General features: G+C 37.8%; 1 protein-coding gene across 1 annotated transcript in view; it reads right to left on the reverse strand.

Moving 5' to 3' along the window:
- Window positions 1-27,195, reverse strand: part of POF1B (POF1B actin binding protein) — a 109,885-nt gene that overhangs the window by 65,387 nt on the left and 17,303 nt on the right. The window contains exons 3-4 of the mRNA XM_064278451.1: window positions 26,089-26,169; window positions 5,381-5,482 (exon numbers count right to left, since the gene is read on the reverse strand). Coding sequence (XP_064134521.1) covers window positions 5,381-5,482; window positions 26,089-26,169 — 183 coding nt within the window. The remainder of the gene's footprint in view (window positions 1-5,380; window positions 5,483-26,088; window positions 26,170-27,195) is intronic.

A 27,195-nucleotide genomic window follows, 5' to 3' on the forward strand; every position in this document is an offset into this window, starting at 1 on the left:
ATGATGTGATTGAAAATACCATGGCTTGGCTCAGGTGCACCTTAGTCCTCAAGGTGACATTTTTGCTCTTCAACACTTTGAAGAGGTCCTTTGCAGCAGATTTACCCAATGCAATTTGACTTTTGATTTCTTGACTGCTGCTTCCATGGCTGTTGATTGTGGATCCAAGTAAAATGAAATCCTTGGCAACTTCAATCTTTTCTCCATTTATCATGATGTTGCTCATTGGTCCAGTTGTGAGGATTTTTGTTTTCTTTATGTTGAGGTGCAATCCATACTGAAGGCTGTGATCGTTGATCTTCATTAGTAAGTGCTTCAAGTCCTCTTCATTTTCAGCAAGCAAGATTGTGTCATCTGCATAACACAGGTTGTTAATGAGTCTTCCTCCAATCCTGATGCCACATTCTTCATATAGTCCAGCTTCTCGGATTATTTGCTCAGCATACAGTTTGAATAGGTATGGTGAAAAATACAACCCTGAAACACACCTTTCCTGACTTGAAACCAATCAGTATCCCCTTGTTCTGTCCAAAAACTGCCTCTTGATCTATGTAAAGATTCCTCACGAGCACAATTAAGTGTTCTGGAATTCCCATTCTTCGCAACGTTATCCATAATTTGTTATGATCCACACAGTCGAATGCTTTTGCATAGTCAATAAAACACAGGTAAACATCCTTCTGCGTTGTTATTCTCTGGTTTCAGCCAGGATCCATCTGACATCAGCAATGATATGCCTGCTTCCATGTTCTCGTCTGAAACCAGCCTGAATTTCTGGCAGTTCCCTGTTGATATACTGCTGCAGCCATTTTTGAGTGATCTTCATCAAAATTTTGCTTGCGTGTGACATTAATATTGTTCTATAATTTCCACATTCAGTTGGATCACCTTTCTTGGGAATAGGCATAAAAATGGATCTTTTCCAGCCAGTTGGCCAGGAAGCTATCTTCCATATTTCTTGGCATAGACAAGTGAGCACCTCCAGTGCTGCATCTGTTTGTTGAAACATCTCAATTGATATTCCATCAATTCCTGGAGCCTTGTTTTTCGCCAATGCCTTCAGAGCAGCTTGGACTTCTTCCTTCAGTACCATCAGTTCCTGATCATATGCCACCTCTTGAAATGGTTGAACATCGACTAATTCTTTTTGGTATAATGACTGTGTATTCCTTCCATCTTCTTTTGATGCTTCCTGTGTCATTTAATATTTTCCCCATGGACTCCTTCACTATTGCAACTCGAGGCTTGAATTTTTTCTTCAGTTCTTTCAGCTTGAGAAATGCCGAGGGTGTTCTTCCCTTTTGGTTTTCCAACTCCAGCTCTTTGCACATGTCATTATAATACTTTACTTTGTCTTCTCGAGAGGCCCTTTGAAATCTTCTGTTCAGTTCTTTTACTTCATCAATTCTTGCTTTTGCTTTAGCTGCTCAACATTCGAGAGCAAGTTTCAGAGTCTCCTCTGACACCCATCTTGGTCTTTTCTTTCTTGCCTGTCTTTTCAATGGCCCCTTGCTTTCTTCATTTATGATGTCCTTGATGTCATTCCACTACTTGTCTGGTCTTCGGTCACTAGTGTTCAATGCATTAAATCTATTCTTCAGATGGTCTCTAAATCCAAGTGAGATATACTCAAGGTCATATTTTGGCTCTCGTGGACTTGCTCTGATTTTCTTCAGTTTCAGCTTGAACTTGCATATGAGCAATTGATGGTCTGTTCCACAGTCGGCCCCTGGCCTTGTTCTGACTGATGATATTGAGGTTTTCCATCGTCTCTTTCCACAGATGTAGTCGATTTGATTTCTGTGTGTTCCATCTGGCGAGGTCCATGTGTATAGTCGCCCTTTATGTTGGTGAAAGAAGGTATTTGCAATGAAGAAGTCATTGGTCTTGCCAAATTCTATCATTCGATCTCCGGCATTGCTTCTATCACCAAGGCCATATTTTTCAACTACTGGTCCTTCTTCTTTGTTTACAGTTTTGGAATTCCAATCGCCAGTAATTATCAATGCATCTTGATTGCATCTTCTATTTCTTCATCTTTGGCCTTAGTGGTTGGTGTGTAAATTTGAATAATAGTCATATTAACTGGTCTTCTTTGTAGGCGTATGCATATTATCCTATCACTGACAGCGTTGTACTTCAGGATAGATCTTGAAACATTGTTTTTGACGATGAATGCGACACCATTCCTCTTCAAGTTTCATTCCCAGCATAGTAGACTACATGATTGTCTGATTCAAAATGGGCAATACCAGTCCATTTCAGCTCACTAATGCCTGGGATATTGATGTTTATGCATTCCATTTCATTTTTGATGATTTCCAATTTTCCTAGATTCATACATCGTACATTCCAGGTTCCGGTTATTAATGGATGTTTGCAGCTCTTTCTACTCATTTTGAGTCACTCCACATCAGCAAATGAAGGTCCTGAAAGCTTTACTCCATCCATGTCATTAAGGTCGACTCTACTCAGAGGAGGCACCTCTTCCCCAGTCATCTTTTGAGTGCCTTCCAACCTGGGGGGGCTCATCTTCCAGCACTATATCAGACAATGTTTTACTGCTATTCATAAGGTTTTCACTGTCTGTCAGTTTGTCATACTGTGGGGGCTTGTGTGTTGCTGTGATGCTGGAAGCTATGCCACCGGTATTCATGTACCATCAGGGTCACCCATGGAGGACAGGTTTCAGCTGAGCTTCCAGACTAAGATAGACTAGGAAGAAGGACCCGGCAGTCTGCTTCTGAAAAGCATTAGCCAGTGAAATCCTTATGAATAGCAGCAGAACATTGTCCCAAATTATATGCCATTTATTTGAAAAAATAGATTTAAAGAAGTAAATATTCACGTTAACATAAAGTAGCAGCCCAAACCTGTTGCTGTTGAGTCTGACTCATAGTGGCCCTGTAGGACAGAGCAGAACTTCCCCATAGTGTTTCCAAGGAGTGGTTGGTGGATTTGAACTGTTAACCTCTTGGTTAGCAGCCAAGCTCTTAACCGCTGCACCACCAGGGCTCCAAAGTAGCAGCAACACTCTCTCAAATTAGTCTTTTTTTAATTGTCCCAGCTGCACAGCGATAATAATATACCATTAAAAAAGAAAAAAAAACATGGCAGTAGAGTCAATTCCGACTCAAAGAGACACTATAGAACAGAGTAGAATTGTCCCATTAGGGTTTCCAAGGAGCAGCTTGTGGATTTGAACTGCCTGCCTTTTGGTTAGCAGCCTGAGCTCTTAACCACTGTGCCACTAGGGCTCTGAAATAATATACAGGCTATTCAATCTCTTCCTCAAGGGACCAAAATTTATTTATTCTCTTTGAAGCAAGAAGCTGGAAATAGCGTGAAATGATGTGCCTCAAACAATCCCTACTATTTAAAATATGTCAAACATTGTTTTGGTAGTATAGTAGGATATCCATTCAAGAATGAATATACACACAGAGAGCAGACACTGAGAAGTACGCAGGAAAGAGGGACAACTTTGGTGGATTCTATGGCATGTGCAGTTTCACAACAGTAATAACAACCAAGGAATATGTGTGTGATTACATAGGTAGAGATGTATGCATATATATGTATAGGAAGACATACGAGAATAAATGCACCTGCATGTATAGGTTTATCTATAAGGGGTATGTTTGTGCATGTTTGTGTGAGCTGCATAATATAGCCATAAATATACTAAAGCACATAGGGGGCACAGTTATGGAGACTTCTTAGATATATCCAAACTACTAGCAGGATTGATTTACTGGGTTAAAAAGACTTGGGACCATGATCTGGTGGGACAATTTAGTCAATTGTGATAACATGGTTCATAACATGCCCTACATCCTAGTTTGGGGTCTTGAAAGCTTGACAGAGGCCAACTAAGATACAAATATTGGTCTCTGCTCATCTGGAACAAAGGAGAGTAAGGGAAACCAAAGACTCAAAGGAGAAATTAATCCACCGAACTAATAGCCCACACAAACCATGGCCTCTTTTAACCTGAGACCAAAAGAGCTGGGTGATTCCGGCTACCGCTACCGACCGTTCTGACCAGGGACACAATAAAAGGTCCTGGATAGAATGGTAGAAAAATGTAGAACAAAATTCAAATCTCTAATAAAAGTCAGACCTGCTGGACCGATAGAGAATGAAGAAACCCCTGAGGCTGTCATCCTGAGATACCCTTTGAACCCGAACTGAAGCTATTTCTGGAGGTCACCTTTCAGCCAAATGACAGATTGAGTAACGTCCTCCCTTGAACAATCAACTATATGAGAACAAACGGTCAACATTTGCAGAAAAGCAGGAATGAAAAGGCAAGGAGGGGAAGAGAAGCTAGGTCAGTGGAAATAGAACAAACAGAATGGAAATGATGAGAATGATAACACATTGTGAAAATTGTGACCAATGTCACTGAAAATTTGTATAAAAATTGTTAAATGGGAACCTAATTTGCTGTGTAGACTTTTGCCTAAAGCACAATAAAATATTAAAAAAAAGAAGTAATAATGTGTTAGTTCCTACAAATCTGGTAGCAGCTACCCATAAGTGCTCATAAAAATAAGATGTATTCTAGTGCCAGGAAGTTTAGAAAGGAAAATTCCGCATATTTTATCCAGTTTCATTTGTAGATGATAAAAGCTATTTTGTGATCAAAATTCATTTGATATTGTTTAACTGCCCTAGTTCAAGAATGTTCAAGAGACCAGAAGTCCCAATTCAGGCTTAGTCTGGGCCGAACATGCTTGTATCCACTGAGCAGATCAATGTAAAATCTCTGTTGGTTACCATAGCAACTCTGCACGAAGGACTTGGGGCTCTAGGTGCCATGAAATTATCATCTCCCTGATGAGTTTTGTATACTGCTTGGTTTCTCAATTAAGCTTAATGAATTTTTAAAATGTAACTTTAAACTTTAGTTTTCTAGATCTTTTACAGTATAGAGTATTTTACATATCTAAACTATACCAAATGCTTGTTCGTTTAAAATGCACTTGATATTAAAATAATTAAGGCAAAATTATAGTGTTTTAAATTATGATTTTTGGTGAGATCAGTTTTTTTAAAAAATACAAAGATTTGGGATACCTGCATTAAGTTCAGATTCTACCACTAATTTTCTAAGTGACTTCACATTACCCTTTATTTCAGATTCTCTTTCATTCAAATGGAGCAATAATACTTCACATGAGAAAATGGATGTGAAAGTGTTAAGGATGGTATAAAGGGCTGTAGATATAATGAGGTATTATTATGACTCATGGTGGCTTTGCCTGGCACTTAGCAATCCTGGCACTTGGTAATTGAATGTCATTTTAGTTCCATTAAACATCATCATTCAAAATTATATACTTTGAAAATAAGTTTTAAAACAAATATTACTTACCTGGTCTGGATTTAGCTTCTCCACTTTTCTTATTGTTTTTTCATAAATAACATTGTTTCCTGGGAAGAAATGGCCTCCTCTTAGGAATGGAGACAGTGGTTCCTATAAAGACAGTAAAGACTGTGTTTTGCTTTGAAAGGTATCTTTTAAGTGGAGCCTTAACTTAAGCAAACATCTAATCTCTAATAGGCTCTGAGATAGTGGCAGACTTTTGGAGGAGAGTGGAAGAGTGGAATGAAATCCCAATAAGATTCTGAGAGGGGTAAGGAAATGGTAAAAAAGACATTCTATTTTCTCAAATAGGACAATCTGCAACTCTCCTACTACATCTTACTAAGCCTAACAAAGTGTTTTGGGGAACTTGAAAAGGGGTGGGAAGCATAATCTTTTTGTCTCTTCCTAAGAGCAAAATAAGAGTTTCCTCTGAGGTGGACAGGCATGAGATCAACCTCATTTAAATTGGGCTCACTGGCAGGCTTTGTTCTATGCAAAAGTACTATTTAAAAAATGCAAAATAAACATAATTCAGCACCACTGAGCCATAAAGTAGGTGGGAACTATATTAAAGATTTTTCCTGGAACTCAATTTGGGTGCCCTTGAAGTGTACAATTCTTACTTGTGATTATAATCAAGGCGAAGACTCTCAGTACAACATATGTTTTCAATACTAAGAACAGAGTAGAGGCTTTAAGAGCCACTGTACCTCCATATAATCAACTAAATTGCTGCAGGATTAGCCAAGTGCTTAGAAAATGTCAGCCAGTGACATAAAGGCTGGTGACATCTTCAAGATCTGAAAGAAACAGGAACGGACTAAAGAGAATCAGACCGGAAGTTTAAAATAAATGTAATGTTCACTATATTCTTTTTCCCTTCTTTCGGTTTTCATGAATCTTTACTTGTGTAGGAGGAGTTAGGGTTGTGAGAGTTTGGGGTGGGGAGCTTCCTATATTTGTTATAAACCAAAAATTGCATTCATTTAGAGTGGCTGACCAAGTCTGTTACCAATTAATGTATTTAGGAGCATTTCAAAATTAACAAGATTTACTAGTATTCTTGTAGTCTGTTATTGTGAAACTCTTAGAGCACATTGGTTGTTGAGAGGCAAGATACTCTTGAACCCAAAGCTATATATTTTTTGTATTCAAGTTTGAATAAAGGGTGCATTAATTAAATGTTCCTATAATACTCTTTTTTATATAATACTCTGGTAAAACAAGCATGTAAGCAACTATAAGGAATGTGGGTGGTGCAGTGGTTAACTACTTGGCTGCTGTCTGAAAGATTGGTGATTTGAACTCACCTGCCACTCCATGGGAGAAAGATATGGCAATTTGCTTCCATAAAATTACAGCCTTGGAAATCCTATGGAGCAGTTCTATTCCGTCTTATAGAGTCACTATAAGTTGGAATCAACTAGATGGCAATGGGTTTTGTTTTGGATTAAACAACTATATTTAACTAGATTATGAATTATTAAGTCTAAAGATGGATATATTTGGAAAGATTCCCCAAAAGCTATTTTTGGTTGTTTTTGTAAGAGAGTTTCATTGGTAGTTCTTTGCAACCATTTAACACGTTTAAGGGCTTATTATGCACAATGTACTCTGATAAATGTTCCAAGACATATAAACATGAATCTGATCCAGATCTCACCAGGAGTATTTAATATTCATCAAGGGTTAGTGAACTATGGCTAGTAGCCTGTCTTTGTACCTCAAGATGAGAATGGTTTTTAAAGGACTGTAACTAAAAATCAAAGACAGAAACTCTATATGGCCAGCAGATGCTAAAATATTTACTTTCTGTCCTTTAAAAAAAAAAAAGCCAATTCCTGGTCTAGCTAATACATGAACGCAAACACCTATAGTACAAGTTAGAAAGTGATATGTGCTATAAGAGGTACAGAGAAAGAATTCATGGAATGGAGTTCAAAGGAGGAAAAGCCGAGTTCCATCTGGCGGTGCTCAGGTAGGCTACTTGAATCGGGTGGCATTTGAGAGAAAGGTAAGGTAGGATTTGGATATGAGGAAAGAAATTAGAGATGAAGAGACCCATTAAGAGATTATCCTAGTAATCAAGGATGGTACTTTTCAAAGATGAACCTGAGACATTGAACCTGAGATGTATGCTACATGGCCAATGGTGCCAAAAACAAAATTTAAAAAAGTTGGAATACATTGAGTTTTATGTACTCTTGATAAGAATCAGAAGCTGTGGTGACATAGTGGTTAAGTGCTGGGCTGTTAACCGAAAGGTCCGTGGTTGGAACCCACCAGCAGCTCCATGGTAGAAAGATATGGCAGTCAGCTTCCATATTTACAGCCTTGGAAACTCTATGGGAGCAGTTCTACTCTGTCCTGTGGGGTTGCTATGAGTTGGAATTGACTAGATGGCAATGGATTTTGGTTTTGATAAGAATCTAGGTCTGATTCCTGTCTTTATTCCTTGTAACAGCAAAGTCTATAATACATATTAAGCCCTTAAACATATGTTAAATGATTGCAAAAACAACCAAAGAGATTCTTTTGTTAAAAAACGTGCTAGTGGGACATTCAGGTATAGATGTCTAGCACACAGTTGAAAACAGGTCTGGAACTGAGTAAGAAGATTTCAGAACCATCTGTTTAGAAGTGCTAGTTAAAATCATGCAATCACTGAAAAAGCGGGTGAAGGCCAAAGGTAAAACTAGACAAGTCTTAACAGTTAAGAGAATCAGAAGTGTAAAATGCCAGTAGAGAAGAGGAATTTTCAGGAAGCAGTAGGAAGTCAAGAGTATAAATGATTCAGAGAAGTCAACAAATAAGAATTACAAAGTGGACTGAATTTGGACTACTACAAATCCATTGGATTTGACAACTCAGATCAGTGGAAGTAGGTCTGATGGGAGAAAATGTTGGAGTCATACAGCATGGATTTCAGTTCTGCCTCCATCATGGACTTGCTATGTGAACTTAGTAAGCCATTTACCTTCTCTGAGGCTTAGTTTCCTTACCCCTAATCTGTCATTTGTAATGTACAAATGCCACTGGTTTTTAATAATACAGTAACATGCTATTTAAAAACCATACTGTATTTAAAACAATTTGTGAGAATCTTGTTAGAGTTTTTCTATGATATCAAGTTAAAAATATATAAAAGTGGGCTTACTGAGGGGCAAGGACTTCAACCATCTTTAATCCCCAAAAGTGAGTGAATAGATGCTTGACTGAGAAAGGATACGATAAACCTAATCTTAAGGATATCAGTAAGCATCCTCTAAGAGGGGGAAAGTCCATTTAGCAAAAACATGAGATTTTCTCCTTTGCGAACTAAAGTTTATTATAAATGCTGAACCACTATTATTATTATTTTAAGAAGAAAAACGATTAAGACACTAGAAGTGTTGAGGTTGGAAACAGCCTCAACTTTTTCTCTAGAATGTGTACTTGGACTTATGAAATGACTTACCAGGAAAACAAAACAAAACAAAACTCAAATCTATAAAAAAAAGTAAAACCAAATATGAATAAATCACTTTGAGTAAAACAGACCAGAAAAATATATTTAGTAAAAAGTTTTAGATTTCTAAACTAATAAGCTGCTTGGCACTTTTACTATTTTGGCAGCTTCTTTTTTTTCAATATGTGCATTTGAATTGATGCCAGATCCAACCTGAGGATTAACAGGTGTTTTCAAAGATGGCAGATCTTATAATTTTAATTGTTAGTTTTAGAACCCCTGGCAGGAGTTCTCACATCTAGCCAAGTATGTAATTCCCACTATCTACTGTTCCCAGGCCATGAAGCCTTGCTGGAGAAAATTAAAAGAAAGAGAAAGAGTTTGCTGATTTGGCTCAGCACAAATTCAAGATATCGAACTTCAAGTGGGCCCTCCAACCTGCATGGTTATATTTGTAGTCACCAAATCCTCTATAACAGTGGTTAAAAATCTTTTTAATTTTCCTTAAGCCCCTATGATCATGCCCCTCACTTTTTGGGAAAACCAAGGTAACCTATCCAATGATTTCTCTCTGTTTTCCTCCACACCTCAACAATTTTTCTCCAGTTTCTACTCCTTCCATCTCATTGTGGCAAAGATGTACTCTTTTTTCTGAAGTCAACTTCTATATCTGAACCTTATCCAGTTTATCACCTTTAGTCTTCCTTGTTGTTGGTTCTTTTCTTCTGACTACAACTCTCTCAGGTTTCCAATATTCTGTTTCCTCCTTTAGCTACCATCCCATCTCTTCTTCATTGACCAGTATCCTTTTCAGAGGAGTAATCTTCACTCATTACCTCCACTTCATCTTCATCCACTGGCCCAATAATCCCTTTCATCTAGATTTTGCCTCCATAAGCATACTGAAACTGCTTTTTCAAATACCACCATTGATATCTTAATAATCCAACCATATTCTGAAAGCTCACCTTCCCTATTTGCTTCAGTGACTCTATGGCCACATCTGTCTCTGACAATTCCTTTTCTAGTCAAAGTGGCTTCTTCCTGCTTTTCCCTTGCATTAGGAATTTCTCAAGGTTCTGATCTCAGTTCCCTTCATTATCTGTCAATGATCTCACTCACTTCCACAGATTCAATGATAACTTTTTTTGTTTTAATAATAATATGTGTATTTATTGTATCCACTATAAGCATATGTTTTTTTTTTCTTTTTTGGTATAAGATACTTTTTCTTTTTTATTGTACTTTAGATAAAAAAGAAAGGTTTACAAAACAAACTAGTTTCTCATTAAACAATTAGTAATCCTATTGTTTCGTAACACTGGTTGCCAACACCATGCCATGTCAACACTCTCCCCTTCTAGAACCTTGGGTTCCCTGTTACCAGCTTTCCCTTCCGCTCCTGCCTTCTCGCCCTTGCCCCTGGGCTGGTGTGCCCATTTAGTCTTGTTTTATGGGCCTGTCTAATCTTTGGCTAAAGGGCGAGCCTCAAGAATGACTTCATTACTGAGCTAAAAGGGTGTTTCGGAGCCTGGTCTTTTTTGTGTGTGTGTGAGTTAGAATTTTGTTCTACATTTTTCTCCAGCTCTGTCTGGGACCCTCTATTGTGATCTCTGTCAAAGCAGCCAGTGGTGGTAGCCAGGCACCATCTCGTTGTACCGGACTCAGTCTGGTGGAGGCCATGCACACCCATGTTCATTGCAGCATTGTGGTAGTTGTGGTCCATTAGTCCTTTGGGCTAATCTTTCCCTTATGTCCTTAGTTTTCTTCATTCTCCCTTGTTCCTGAAGGGGTGAGACCAGTGGGTTTTCTTAGATGACTGTTCATAGGCTTTTAAGACCCCAGACGCTACTCACCAAAGTAGAATGTAGAACATTTTCTTTATAAACTATGCTATGCCAGTTGAGCTAGATGTTCCCAGAGACCATCGTCCCCACAGCCCTCCACCCAGTAATTCAGTCCCTCAGGGAGTTTGACTGTATCTATGGAGCTTCCATGACCTTTCCTTGTACAAGTTGTGCTTGCTTCCCCAGTATTGTGTACTGTGTTACCTTCCCCCAAAGTTATCACTTATCTATTGTTTATTTAATGTTTTTCCATACCCATCCCTCCCCTCCCTCGTAACAAAGATTGTTTCTTTTTGTGTGTAAACCTTTTCATGAGTTTTTATAGTAGTGATCTCATACAATATTTGTCCTTTTGTGATTGACTTATGTCACTCAGCATAATGCCCTCCAGATTCATCCATATTGTGAGATGCTTAGCAGATTCATCCTTGTTCTTTATCGTTGCGTAGTTCTCCATTGTGTGTACGTATCATAGTTTGTTTACCCATTCATCTGTTGATGGGCATCTAGGTTGTTTCCATCTTGTTGCTATGGTGAATAATGATGCAATGAACATGGGTGTGCGTATGTCTATTTGTGTGACGGCTCTTATTTCTCTAGGATATATTTCTGGGAGTGGGATTGCTGGATCGTATGGTATTTCTATTTCTAGCTTTCTAAGGAAGTGCCATATCATTTTCCAAATGGTTACCATTTGCATCCCCACCAGCAGTACGTAAGAGTTCCAATCTCCCCGCGGCCTCTCCAACATTTGTTGTTTCCTGTTTTTTTTGGTTCCTGGCAGTAATGCTGGGGTGAGGTTGTACCTCATTATGGTTTTGATTTGCATTTCTCTAATGGCTAGTGATCGCAACCATTTCTTCATGTGTCTGTTAGCCTCTTGAATGTCTTCTTTGATGAAGTGTCTGTTCATTTCCTTTGCCCATTTTTTAATTGGATTATTTGTCTTTTTGTTGTAGAGGTGTTGGATTTTCTTGTAGATTTTAGAGATTAGGCCTTTGCCAGATTTGTCATAGCCAAAATTTTTTCCCAGTCTGTAAGCTCTCTTTTTACTCTCTTGGTGAAGTCTTTTGATGAACATAAGTTTTTAATTTTTAGAAGATCCCAGTTATCTAGCTTATCTCCTGGAGTTTGTGTGTTGTTAGTTATGGTTTGTATCCTGTTAATGCTGTGTATTAGGGTCTCTAGCTTTGATCCTATTTTTTTCTTCTATGATCTTTCTAGTTCTTGGTTTTATACTTAGGTCTTTGATTCATTTTGACTTAGTTTTTGTGTATTGTGTGAGTTATGGGTCCTGTGTGATTTTTTTGCAGGTGGACATCCAGTTTTGCCAGCACCATTTGTTAAAAAGGTTGTCTTTTCCCCATTTGATGGACTTTGGAGCCTTGTCAAAGGTCAGGTAACCGTAGGTGGATGGATTTACATCTGGGCTCTCAATTTTGTTCCATTGGTTTACGTGTTTGTCGTTGTACCAGTACCAGGCTGTTTTTTTTTTTTAATAATTTTTACTGTGCTTTAAGTGAAAGTTTACAAATCAAGTCAGTCTCTCACACACAAACCCATATACACCTTGCTACACACTCCCAATTACTCTCCCCCTAATGAGACAGCCCGCTCTCTTCCTCCACTCTCTCTTTTTGTGTCCATTTTGCCAGCTTCTAACCCCCTTCACCCTCTCATCTCGCCTCCAGGTGGGAGATGCCAACATAGTCTCAAGTGTTCACCTGATCCAAGAAGCTCGCTCCTCACCAGCATCTCTCTCCAATACCAGGCTGTTTTGACTACTGTAGCTGTATAGTAAGTTCTGAGTTCAGGTAGTGGGAGTCCTCCTACTTTATTCTTCAATAATGCTTTACTTATCTGGGGTCAATGATAACTTCTAAGGGAATAACTTCCATGTCTCTACGTCAAATGTGACCTTTCTCTTAGTCATTTTTAAATGTCTTTTGGGCATCTTCCCTTATATGCACTTCAACTGCTACTGGTTCAAATCTCACAAAATCCCCCTTTCCCAAACCAGATTCTTCATCATAACTGCTTAATCATTTTAACTGGGCCACCATACTCCCAGTATCTCAGGCTAAAAAATTTGGAGTCATATTTGACTTTTCTTCTTCTTTTAACTCCCATATCCAGTAAGTTATCAAATTTTGTCAAAATCATCCCAAGAATATCTTTCAAAAAAGAAAACCAAACAAAAACAAAGAAAGTGATGAATTTGGAGTCAAAAGACATGAACAAATCACATTTATTTAAGATTCTTTGTTGTTGTTAGGTGCCATAGAGTCAATTTTGACTCATAGCGACCCTATAAGGTCTTTCTCCAGTGGAGCCACTGGGAGGATTTGAACCTTTGTCCTTTGATTAGCAGCTGAGAACTGAACGACCGCACTACCAGAGTTCCTATTTGAGCTTTAGTTTCCTCATTTGTAAAATGATGTTTGAATGATAATTCTAACAATGCCTTAAATACCACAATAAACCCTTCTTCTACTCTAGCAAGCAAATGTGCTATCTCCAGCCTCTGAATCCCAATTAGACTTCATCTATATTTCTATTTTGCCATCCATCATATACCATCGTTATTTTAGATATCTATCATTAGTCTCTCAGTTTGTTGCATTGTAGTGGCTTGCATGTTGCTATGATGCTGAAAGCTATACCACTGTTATTTCAAATACTAGCAGAGTCACCCATGGTGGACATGTTTCAGTGTAGCTTCCAGACTAAGACTAGAATAAAGTCCTGGTAATCTACTTCTGAAAATCAGTCAATGAAAGCTTTATGGGTTACAACAAAACATTGTCCAATTTACTTGCTTTGGACATGTCATCAGGAAGGATCAATTCCTAGAGAAGAACATCATGTTTGGTGAAGGAGAGGGCCACCAAAGGCAAGGGAGACCCTCAGTGAGATGGATTGCCACAATAGCTGCAATGATGGAGTCAAACATGCTGGTGATTATGAGGATGACACAAGACCATGCAATATTTCCTTCTGCTGTACATAGGTCCTCATGAGTCAGAGTTGACTCTATGGCAGCTATCATCATGATATCATCATCATTTGTAGGCATGTCTTATCTCCCTGAACTATAAGCTCCTTTGTTTCAGGAACTATGTCTTATTTCCTTGTTTCTACTAGAACACTATACAGTGCCCTCCCCATACCAGGAGCACAATAACTGAAAAATGAACAAAATAGATTAGTATCAATTGTAGATTCTGTCCCCTAATGGAAAGAAAAAGTATTTCCTTCAATTCTGGCTGAAGTTATAAGCCAGAATGGTTAAACCCTTTTGCTAAAATGAAAACAAATGGAGAACGTAGAAGATCAGGGAAAATAAAAAAGCTGAACAGAGAGTTACAGGGAATTATAATGAGAGGAGTGGATTAAGACGGGTTTAATTACAGGGAGGAGAAATGAAGATTATACAAACTGGGAGGTGAAAAAGAATAAAGTTGTCATTTAGAAGGCTCAGCTTATTATAAATATTATAATTAAACTAGAACCTTCTCTTGGGGGATTTAAAAGAGCAAACAAAAAGGAATATACTGCGATAAATAAAATGGGGACCATAGACAGGATTTTCAAGTTGCGTTGCAAAACCAGTTAGATTATTTTTGTTTATAAAGCATGTAACTTGACATTTGTTTTGCTTTCCATTAATGGAAAGAGTTAAAAGCTTTAAAATGACTCTTTTTTCCTCTACCCTCTGCTGGGTCTTCTGCCTGAGAAACCATTTGCTTATTTGTAGTTAAACAGAGCCATAATTGAGCTTTTTCAGGGACAGACTCAATGTCTCAAATATGCTGTGAACCTGCATGTTGTTGTTGTTAGCTGCTGTCGAGTCAGTTCCAACTCTTGGTGACCCCATGTACGATGGAATGAAAAACTGCCCAGCCTGCACCATCCTCACAATTGTTGTTACACTGGAGCCCATTGTTGCAGCCACTGTGTAAATCCACCTCGTTGAGGGTCTTTCTCTTCTTCACTAACCCGCTAATTTACCAAGGATGATATCCTTCTCCAGGGACTGGTCCCTCCTGATAACATGTCCAAAGTACGTCTGAAAAGGTCTTGCCATCTTGCTTATAAGGAGCATTCTGTCTGCACTTCTTCCAAGACAGATTTATTTGTTCTTCTGGCAGTCTGAGGCATATTCAATATTCTTCACCAACACCATGATTCAAAGGCATCAATTCTTCTTCCTTCTTCTTTATTCATTGTCCAGCTTTCACATGCATGTGAAGCCATTGAAAACACCATGGCTTCGGTCCAAAAACAAAAACCAAACCCACTGTGGTCAAGTCGACTCCGACTCATAACAGCCCTATAGGACAGAGTGGAACTGCCCCATACAATTTCCAAGGAGTGCTGGTGGATTCAAACTGCCAACCCTTTGGTTAGCAGCCGTAGCACTTAACCACTACACCGCCAGGGTTTCCTTGGGTTGTGTCAGGCACACCTTAATCCTGAAAGTGATCTTTGCTTTTAAACACTTTAAATAGGTCTTTTGCAGCACATTTGCCCAATGCAATGTGTCATTTGATTTCTTGACTGCTGCATCCATGGGTGTTGATTGTGGATCCAAGTAAAATAAAATCCTCAACAACTTCAATCTTCTCTCAATTTATTGTGATGTTGCTTACTGGTCCAGTTGTGAAGATTTGTGTTTTATTTATGTTGGGGTGTAATTCACACTGAAGGCTGTAGTCTTTGACTCTCATCAATAAGTGCTTCAGGTCCTCTTCACATTCAGCGAGCAAGGTTGTGTTATCTGCATATCACTGGTTGTGGATGAGTCTTCCTCCAATCCTGATGCCCTGTTCTTCTTCATATAGTCCAGTTTCTCAGATGATTCCAGCTTCTTGGATTATTTGCTCAGCATACAGATTGAATAGGCATGGTGAAAGAATACGACCGTGACGCACACCTTTCCTGACTTCAAACCATCCAGTATTCCCTGGTTCCATTTAAACAACTGCTTCTTGGGCTGTGTACAGATTCCACACAAGCATAATTTAGTGTCCTGGAATTCCCATTCTTCAGAACATTATCTATAATTTGTTATGATCCACAGAATTGAATGCCTTTGGATAGTCAATAAAACACAAGTAAACACTTCTGGTATTCTCTGTTTTTGGCCAAGATCCATCTGACATCAGCAATGATATCCCTCATTTAACTTCTAGTTCTGAAGCCGGGTTGAACTTGTGGCAGTTCCCTATTCATGTACTGCAGCAATCACTTTTGAGTGATCTTCAGCAAAATTTTACTTGTGTGTTGTATTAATGATATTGTTCAATAGTTTTTGCATTCTGTTGGATCACCTTATTTTTGGAACGGGCACAAATATGAATCTCTTCCAGGTAGTTGTCTTCCAAATTTCTTGGCACAGACAAGTGAGCACTTCCAGCACTGCATCTGTTTTTTGAAACGTCTCTGTTGGTATTCTGCCAATTCCTGGAGCCTTGTTTTTTGCCAGTGCCTGCAGTGCAGCTTGGACTTCTTCCTTCAGTACCGTTGGTTCTTGATCATGTGCTACCTCCTGAAATGGTTGAATGCCAAAATATTCTTTTTGGTACAATGACTCTGTGTATTTCTTCCATCTTCTTTTGATGCTTCCTGTGTTGTTTAATATTTACCTTGTAGACTCCTTCAGTATTGCAACTCAAGGCTTGAATTTTCTCTTCAGTTCTTTTAGCTTGAGAAATGCTGTGAGTGTTCTTCCCTTTTGGTTTTCTACCTATCTCCAGATTTTTGCACTTTTCATTATAATACTTTTTCTTTTTGAGCCGCCCTTTGAAATCTTATGTTTAACTCTTTTAATTCATCATTTCTTCATTTTGCTTTAGGTACTCTGTGTTCAAGAACAACTTTTAGAGCCTCTTCTGACATCCATTTTGGTTTTTTCTTTCTTTCCTGTCTTTTAAATGACCTTTTGTTTTCTTCATGTGTGATGTTCTTGATGTCATTCCACAACTCATCTGGTCTTTGGTCATTAGTGTTTAATGAGTCAAAACTATTCTTGAGATGATCTCTAAGTTCAGGTGGAATATACTCAAGGTCATACTATGGCTCTCGTGGATTTACATACATACTTCTAATTTCACTCTTTGTAACTACATAGAAGGATATGTGAGTCTCTTGATCCTAATTTACCTCCAACATCAATTGCCTTTAATTTGAAAATGTCTCTCTTTCTCAGCTCTGAATTGCTCAATTTAAATCCTAACTCTGTCACTTAGTAACTGAATGCTTTGGGGCCAGTTAAGAACCTAATTTGCAAGAAGCTGGGACCTTGTTTTGTTCACTGCTCTATCCCCAGCTCTGGCACAAAGTAAATGATCAATAAATATTCATTGAATAAATGAATGAACTTCACTGTTCTTCTGTTTTCTCACCTTTTTAGGATTAAATGGGATAGAACATGTAAATCATTTAGCATGGAAATAAACATCAATTGTTCCTTTTCCCCATTAACGAAAGAATAAGACTACATCCAAAGTCACATAAGAATCACTGGCAAAATAGGTTGGAATACAAATGATTTGATATTTAAAATCTCTCTCTGGATATATCCTAGGCAAGCATAGCAATTTTCACATTATTAAAAAAAGTACTACTTTTTTTTTTTAGAACTAATTCTTCGAAAGTCAGGATTATCAAGTGTGATAACAACCAAGTATGCATATTCCCCAGTTCTCATGAGAAAGAAAGAAAAAGAGAAAGAAGCAGGAAGAAAGGGAAATTGAAAGGTCATTGGTCTACCAAAAGCTGATTCTTTGAAAAGGCCAATGAAATTGATAAACCTCTAACCAGGCTAAGCAGGAAAAAAAGAGAGAAGACACAAATTACTAATATCACAAATGAAAAAAAGATCATCACAAATGAAAAAAGGTCATCACAAATGATCCCATGGACATTAAAAGGAGCATAAAGGAATATTATGAAAAACTCTATGCTCCAAAATTTGATAACTTAGATGAAATGAATCAATTCCTTGAAAGACCAAAACAAACAACAAAAAAACAAAACACTGCCGTTGAGTCCTTGAAAGACATATCTACCAAAACGCACACAGAGAAATTTATAACCTGAATAAGTTTATATCTATTAAAGAAATAGAATCAACAATTAAAAACTTTGCAAAACAGAAAGCACCAAGTCTACATGGTTTCACTGGTAAATTCAACCAAACATTTAAAGGAGAAATGATACCCATTCTTTACAATCTTTCAGGAAGTAGAAGAAGAGGGAACCCTCCCTAACTCATTCTATGAGCTCAATATTACCCGGATAACAAAACCAGACAAAGACATTACAAGGAAGGAAAATTACAGACCAATTTTTCTCATGTACACAGATGCAAAAATCCTCAACTTATTATTAGCAAGTCAAATTCAACAATGTGTAAAAAGAATTATACTTCACAACCAAGTATGCAAAGCTGGTTCAACATCTGAAAGTCAGTTCATGTAATCCGTCACATTAACAGACTAAATAAGAAAAAAATCATGATCATATCAATAGCTGAAGAAAAATCATTTGACAAAATCCAATATTCATTCCTGATTAAAAAAAAAACTCTCAAAAAACTAGAAATAGAGAGGAACTTGCTCAATTTCATAAAGGGCATCTACAAAATACCTTCAGTTAACATTATACTTAATGGTGAGAAACTGGATGCTTTCCTCTTACGATGGGATGTACACTCTCGCTACTCATATTCAACATCATACTGAAAGTCCTAGCTAATGCAAAAAGAAAAGATATACAGATTGGGAAAGAAGTAATAAAACTGTCTTTGTTCACAGATGATGTTGTTGTTAGGTGCTTTCAAGTCAGCTCTGACTTATAGCAAGCCCATGTATAACCAAAGAAAACGTTGTCTGATTCTAAGCCATTCTCATGATAGTAGACATGTTTGACCCCTTTGTGGCAGCTACTATGTCAATCCATCTCGGTGAGGGTCTGCCATTTTTTTTGCTGACCCCCTACCAAGGATGAGGTCCTTCTCCAGGGATTGTTCCCTCTTGATAACATGTCTAAAGTAAACAAGGTGTAGTCTCACCATCCTTGATTATAAGGAGTATTCTGGCTGTGCTTCCTCCAAGACAGATTTGTTAGTTCTTCTGGCAACCTGTGGTATATTCAACATTCTTTGCCAATGCCACAATTCCAATGTGTCAATTCTTTTTCACAGATTATATGACTATCTATATAGAAAATCTCAAAGAATCAGCAAGAATGCTGCTGGAACTAATAAGCAATTATAAGAAGGTTGTAGGATAAAAGGTTAATATGCAAAAGTCAAGTGAGCCCTGGTAGCACAGTGGTTAAGCACTTGGCTACTAAATGAAAGGTTGGCAGTTCGAACCCACCAGCAGCTCTGTGGAAGAAGGATGTGGCAGTCTGCTTCCATAAAGATTTACAGCCTTGAAACCCTGTGGGGCAGTTCTACTCTGTCTTGTAGGGTCGCTATGAGTTGGAATTGACTCAATGGGAAAAGGATGCAAAAGTCAATTGCTTTCCAGTATACCAGGAATGAACCATGGAATTTAAATAAAAACTCAAAACCATTTTAATTAGCACCTCCACCAAAAATACTTAGGTTTAAATCTAGCAAAATACGTACAAAGTCTACATGAAGAAAACTGCAAAACCCTAATGAAAGAAGTTAAAGAAGATCTAATAAATGGAAAGATAGTCCATGTTCATGGATAGGAAGACTTAATATTATTCAGATGTCAATTCTTCCCAACTTGATCTATAGATTCAACACAATCCCAATCATTATCACCCCAAAGTATGTTGTGAATATCAACAAAATTATTCTAAAGTTTATATGGAAACACAAAAGACCCAGAATAGACAACACAACACTGAAAAACAGAGTTGGAGGACTGACACTACTTGACTTCAAGACTTACAGTAAAGATACAGTGATCAAGACAGTGTAGAATTGGCAAAAAGAATAGACAAATAAGTCAATGGAACATTTGTATAGTCAACTGATCTTTGACAAAGTACAAAGGCAACTCAATGGAGAAACTATAATCTTTTCAACAAATGATGCTTGGAACAACTGGACATCCACAGGCAAAAAAAAGAACCTAGACGCTGACTTTTGGAGCCCTGGTGGTGTAGTGGTTAAGAGCTTGGCTGCTAACCAAAAGGTCGGCAGTTCAAATCCACCAGCTGCTCCTTGGAAACCCTATGGGGCAGTTCTACTCTGTCCTACAGTGTCACTATGAGTCAGAATCAACTCGATGGCAATGGGTTTTGGTTTTTAGCCACTGACTTTACACCTTTCAAAAAATATTAACCTCAAAGTGAATCTTAGATTTAAACAGAAAACACAAACTACCCAATTTCTGGAAGATAACATAGGAGAAAATCTAGGTGACCTTGGCCTTGATGATGACTTTGTAGATACAACACAAAAAGCACAATCCACAAAAGAGAAAGAAAAAAAAGCTTAACTTCATTAAAAGCTAAAACTTCTGCTCTGTGAAAGCACTGCTAAGAGAATGAAAAGACAAGCCACAGACTGGGAGAAAATATTTGCAAAGCATATATCTGATAAGGGATTTGTATACAAAATATACAAAGAACTCTTAAAACTAACAATAAGAAAACAAATAACTCAATTACATAATGAGCAAAAGATCTGAACAGACACCTCACCAAAGAAGATATAGAGATAGCAAGTGAGCATATGAAAAAATGTTCGTCATTATATGTCATTGGGGAATTATAAATTAAACAGCAATCAGATACCACTACACACCTATTAGAAAGGTTAAGATTGAACACTGACAACACCAAATGCTGGCACACATTTGGTGAATGAATTCTCATTCATTGCTAGAGGGAAAGGAAAATGATGCAACTGCTTTGGTAGACTGGCAGTTTCTTACAAAGCTAAACATAGGCTTGCCATATGATCCAGCAACTGTGCTCCTAGATATTTACCCAAATGAGTTGAAAACTTATATTCACACAAAACCTTCCCATGAATATTTATAGTAGCTTTATTCATAATTGTCAAAAATTGTTCTTCAATAGGTGAGTGGATAAACTGTGCTGCATCTATCCAATGGAGTATTAGTCAGCAATAAAAAAGTAATGTGCTATCAAGCTATGGAAAGAAATGGAGGAACCCTAAATGCATATTGAATTTAAGGTTCCTCCGTATCTTTTTTATGAAAGACCTGAAGAAAGTGAAAAGACACGAAAGAAGTGAAAGAAGCCAGCCTGGAAAAGCTACATACTGAATGATTCTAACTATATGACATTCAGGAAAAGGCAAAACAGCACAGACAGTAGAAAGATTAGTGGTGTCAGGGGTTCAGGGGGAGAGAGGAATAGGTGGAACACAGCGGATTTTTAGGGCAGTGAAACTACTCGGTATGATACTGTAATGGTAGGTACATGACATCATGCATTTGTCAAAACCCAGAAAACTACACAAGACAAAGAATAAACTGTAATGTAAATTATGGACTTGCGTTAATAATTATGTATCAGTATTGGTTCATCCATTGTAGCAAATGTACCACACTAATGCAAAATGGAGGAGCCCTGGTAGTGCAATGGTTAAGCACTCGGCTGCTAACCAAGAGGTCAGCAGTTTGAATCCGCCAACAGTTCGCAGGAGAAAAGACCTGGCAATCCGCTCCCATAAAGGTTACAGTGTAGGAAACCCTATGGGGAAGTTCTACTCTGTTATACAGGGTCACTATGAGTCAAATCAACTCGAGGGCATGCTACCACATCAGTGCAAAAGGTTAATAATAGGAAAAACTGTATGTGGAGAGGGAGGGGGTATATGTGAACTCTGTATACTTTCTGCTCAATTTTTCTGTAAACTTAAAACTGCTCTAAAAAATAAAGTCCATTAATTAAAAAAAAAGTGATTGTTCAAATGATAGAAAGATGACACTCTCCTCTCCCAGGATCTTGACATCCCTGCCTTCCTAACTTTTCAGATTTGTTGCTTAAGCATATATGATTCTGCAAAAAAAGGATTAGCTGCTTTAGCTATAATCACACTCTTTCCATATTTACATGGCTGTGTGAAATCGCAAGCAAATGTCCGAAGCAATCACCCTCCACTCAGAGCCTGCATGCCCATACGTTCACGCACACTCACATATCTGCACTTAGCAGCCTGCCTAGCTAAGGAGGTAAGAGAAAATGATTTTCAAATACATAAAAGAAAAGTAAGAGGGGAAACACATATAGGTAGAAAAATAGTGTGTCCTCCCTCACCTACCCCCATCTAGAATAGTAGCAAGTGTGTTATCCTAATTTAACCGTTTTCTTTCCACAGCTGAAGCAAATTATTTTATTTTGTAGAGGAAGGGAGGATTGTTTCCTGCAATAGTTAAAAGACATAAAATAAAGGGGAAAAACAATTGCTGTATTCCTATCTGGAGAATACCGCTTCTAGTTGTGAAACTGGTGTCCTTATAGCCTCATATAAACTTGTTGCAGCTAAAGAAAGTGGATGCACGTGCTCAATTGCGTGTGTGTGTTGAAGAAGGTTTATTACTATGGGAAAACAGTTTTTTTTTCTCCTCAAATGGAAACAGAGAATAATATCCTTGCTTATAAAATATAAAGTTGTATATGTTTATAGAATATATAATAATGTAATTTTTTAAACTGCTCATTGCCAGGCACAAAAAAAATTCACACACCGTAGGCAACAAAGGCATGGAGACACTTTTGAACTTTTGACTTTTAATTTTCTTCTTTCCAGCCCATATCTCATTGGCAAATCTAAATGGATTAGATAAAGACTCCAAACCCTGAAGTAAGGGCTGACAGACTTTTTATGTGAAGTCTATAAAAGAACTTTGCTCTTCTTTTCTTTGGTTCAAAGTGCACAAAAATCCTACGTAACACAAGGGTGGGGCTATAGAACTAGAAAAACTTTGTAACCCATGAAATGCCATACTGTTTGAATTGTTGCATCTCTGTATCAGAATATATGGGTGCACAGTTTTCAGGAATTACAAATGACATTTTTTGATACTGTTGTTGTTGTTAGATGCCGCCAATGGGTTCCGACTCACAGCAACCCTATGTACAACAGAACGAAACACTTCCTGACCCTGTGCCATCCTTACAGTCATTGTTATGCATGACTCCATTGTTGCAGCCACTGTGTCAATCCATCTCATTGAGGGGCTTGCTCTTTTTTGCTGACCCTTTACTTTACCAAGCATGATGTCCTTCTCCAGGGACTGGTCCCTCCTGATAACATGTCTGAAGTAAGCAGACTATCCTCGCTTCAAAGGAGCACTCTGGTTATACTTCCTCCAAGACAGATTTGTTCATTCTTCTGAAAGTTCATGGTATATATTCAATATTCTTCACCAACACCATAATTTAAAGGCATAAATTCTTCTTTGATCTTCCTCATTCATTGTCCAGCTTTTGTGTTCATATGAGGTGATTGAAAATACCATGGCTAGAGTCAGGCACACCTTAGTCCTCAAAGTGACATCTTTGCTTTTGAACACTTTAAAGATGTCTTTCACAGCAGATTTGTCCAATGCAATACATTGTTTGATTTCTTGACTGCTGCTTCCATGGGCATTGATTATGGATCCAAGTTGAATGAAATCCTTGGCAACTTCAATATTTTCCCCATTTATCATGATGTTGCTCATTGGTCCAGTTGTGAGAATTTTTGTTTTATGTTGATGTGCAATCCAAATTAAGGCTGAAGTCTTTAATCTTCATCAGTTAAGTGCTTCAAGTCCTCTCACTTCCAGCAAGCAAAGTTGTGCATCTGCATAATGCAGGTTGTTAATAAGTCTTCGCCCAATTTTGATGCTGCCTTCTTCTTCATATAGTGCAGATTCTTGGATTACTTGCTCAGCATACAGATCTAATAAGTATGGTGGAAGGATACAACCATGATGCACACCTGTCCTGACTTTAAACCATGCCACATTCCCTTGTTCTGTTCGAACAACTGCCTCTTGGTCTACGTACAGGTTCCACATGAGCACAATTAAGTGTCCTGGAATTCCCATTCTTCACAATTTTGTCCATGATTTGTTGTAATGCATACAGTCGAATGCCTTTGAATAGTCAATAAAAGACAGGTATACGTCTTTCTGGTATTCTCCGCTTTCAGCCAATATCCACCTAACATCAGCAATGATATCCCTCATTCCATGTCCTCTTCTGAATCCAGCTTGAATTTCTGGCAGTTCCCTGTCAATGCACTGCTGCAATGGCTTTTGAATTGATCTTCAGCAAAATTTTACTTGACTGTTATGTTAATGATATTGTTTGATAATTTCTGCATTCTGTTGGATCACCTTTCTTTGGAATGGGCACAACTATGGATCTCTTCCAATTGGTTGGCCAGGTAGCTGTCTTCCAAATTTCTTGGCGTAGACAAGGGACCACCTCCAGGGCTACATCTGTTTGTTGAAACATCTCGGTTGGTATTCCATCAATTCCTGGAGCCTTGTTTTCTGCCAATGCCGTCAGTGCAGCTTGGACTTCTTCCTACAATACCATCGGTTCTTGATCATATGCTACCTCCTGAAAGGGTTGAATGACGACCAAATCTTTTTGGCAGAGTGACTCCATGTATTCCTTTCATCTTCTTTTGATGCTTCCTGCGTTGTTTACTATTTTCCCCATAGAATCCTTCATTATTGCAACTCGAGGTTTAAATTTTCTGTTCAACTTTTTCAGCTTGAGAAATGCTGAATGTGTTCTTTCTTCCCTTTTGTTTTTCTAACTCCAGGTCTTTGCATATTTCATTATAATACTTTGTGTTCTCAAGAGGCCCTTTGAAATCTGCTGTTCAGTTCTTTCACTTCATCATTTCTTCCTTTCACTTTAGCTGCTCTATGTTCAAGAGCAAAGTTTCAGAGTCTCTTCTGACATCCGTCTTGGTCTTTTTTTTCTTTCCTGTCTTTTTAATGATCTCTTGCTTTCTTCATGTATGATGTCCTTGATGTCATTCCACAACTCATCTGGTCTTCTGTCATTAGTGTTAATGTGTCAAACTTATTGTAGAGATGGTCTATAGATTAAGGTAGGATAGATTCAAGGTCGTATTTTGGCTCTTGTGTACTTGCTACAATTTACTTCAGGTTCAACTTGAACTTGCATATGAGCAGTTGGTGGCCTGTTCTGCAGTTGGACCCTGGCCTTGTTCTGACTGATGATATTCTGCTTCTCCATTGTCTCTTTCCACAGATGTAGTAGATCTGATTCCCGTGTATTCCATCTGGCAAGGCCCACATGTATAGTCACCACTTATGTTGTTGAAAAATGTATTTGCAATGAATAAATAGTTGGTCTTGCAAAATTCTATCATGCAATCTCCGGCGTCATTTCTATCACCAAGGCCATATTTTCCAACCACTGATTCTTCTTCTTTGTTTACAACTTCCAAATTTCCAACCACTAGTAATTATCAATGCATCTTGATTGCATGTTTGATCAATTTTAAACTGCAGAAGTTGGTAAAAATCTTTAATTCCTTCATCTTTGGTCTTAGCGGTTGAGTCGTAAATTTTAATAATAGTTGGATTAACTGGTCTTCCTTGTAGAGGTATGGATATTATTCTATCGCCAGTAGCATTGTACTTCAGGATAGATCGTGAAATGTTCTTTTTGACAATGAGCAGGACACCATTCCTCTTCAATTCGTCATTCCCCGCATAGTAGACCAAATGATTGTCTGATTCAAAATGGCCAATACCAGTCCATTTCAACTCACCAATGCCTAGGATATTGATCTTTATGCATCCCATTTCATTTTTGATGACTCCCAATTATTTAGATTCATGCTTCGTACATTCCACGTTCCAATTTTTAATGGATGTTTGCAGCTGTTTCTTATGAAAGCTTGACTCTATCCACATCATTAAGGTCAATTCTATTTTGAGGAGTCAGCTCTTCCCCAGTCATATTCTGGGTACCTTCCAACCTTAGGGGCTCATCTTCCAGCACTAGATCAGACAATGTTCTGCTGCTATTCATAAGGCTTTCACTGATCAGTTTTTTCAGAAGTAAACCACCAGGTCCTTTTTCCTAGTCTGTCTTAGACTGGAGGCTCCTCTGAAACTTGTCCACCATGAGTGACCCTTCCTGGTATTTGAAATACCGGTGGCATAGTTTCCAGCCTCACAACAACATGCAAGGCACCACAGTACAACAAACTGACAGATGAATGGTGGCTTTTTTTATATTAAAAAATATATATAATTTTTTTTTATATTAGTGATGAGAAATTCACTATATTTTAACGGAAAGAAAGTCCAACAATCTGATTTTAAGAATCTGATAACTGATTCACCTTTCTTGTTGAAGCTATCTACTTATAAGGACTTATAGGTTGGGAAAAAGGTTTGCAAGACATGTCTTACCTGTTCAGGATTTTGTACTATGTATCTCCTAATGGTGGTCTGTGGATATGTAGTGACTTTCACTGTTGGAGACTGGACTTCCTGTAAAGAAAAGATAAAAGCTGCATATAATCATAGTCGTTTAGTGATCCTGGAGCCATCAATAATAATAAAAATTTTTTTTTTTTAGGGAGCATTTATCAGAGTTAGTTTAGAGTCATTTGCATGAATGATGATATGTAAATTTATTATTTAGTTAATTTCAATCACAGAAAGAAATACGAAAGCATGTGTTGTGTGTTCAGCACTGTGATAGGCACTTCAATTATACTCGTTTCATGGCGACTCATCTCACTTTCCAAATTCTAGTTGATGAGCTCTTCAAAATATTTGTGATTGTAAATGTCCCCACATGATTAGAAGAAAATGTAGCTCAATATTCATTAATTTTATCTTAGGTTTTGAATGGACATCCTGTGCAAAAAAGAAAAAGAAAGGCGTCAGAAAGAGAAGAAATGTATGTGCATGTGTGTGTGTTGTGTGTTTACATAAACATTTGAAACTTCAATGTGTTGGTGGGAGAGGGCCTTGAATAGCATTTAAAGGGAGACAAAACACAAAACAAAGTCATTTGTAAACTTTTGATGGAGCGAAGAGTCAACATCATTAACATAGAGTTCTTACACAATATGAAAGACATGTCCACACGAATAGAAAAATCAGGAAACAGAATGAAGAATTTACAAAAAAAAGAAAGGTAGATGGTTAATAAGTTTGAGAAAATATATTCAGCCAATTCAACCAAAGTAGGAATCAAATACACATAACAAAAGAATAACTGTAAAACTGGTAAATTAAAAAAAAAAAGCTAATGCTGATGAGGGTACAGTAGGAGGAGCGCTCTGATATGGACAGAGTAATATTAAATAATCATTCATGGACTGAAATGTGTAGCCATTAAAATAATGTTCTCAAATAGTACAAATTTACATGAGAAAAAGTCTCACAATATTACATAAGGTTAAGTGAGAAAATCAGGTTATAGAACTACATTTATGGTGTGATCCAAATTTTGTATTTGAATGGAAGAAAACAAACAAAAAATGCTGTAGTAGTATCTCTGGGTGA

The sequence above is a fragment of the Loxodonta africana genome, chromosome X (genome assembly GCF_030014295.1).
Source record: "Loxodonta africana isolate mLoxAfr1 chromosome X, mLoxAfr1.hap2, whole genome shotgun sequence".
In the NCBI taxonomy this organism is placed as follows: Eukaryota; Metazoa; Chordata; class Mammalia; order Proboscidea; family Elephantidae; genus Loxodonta; species Loxodonta africana.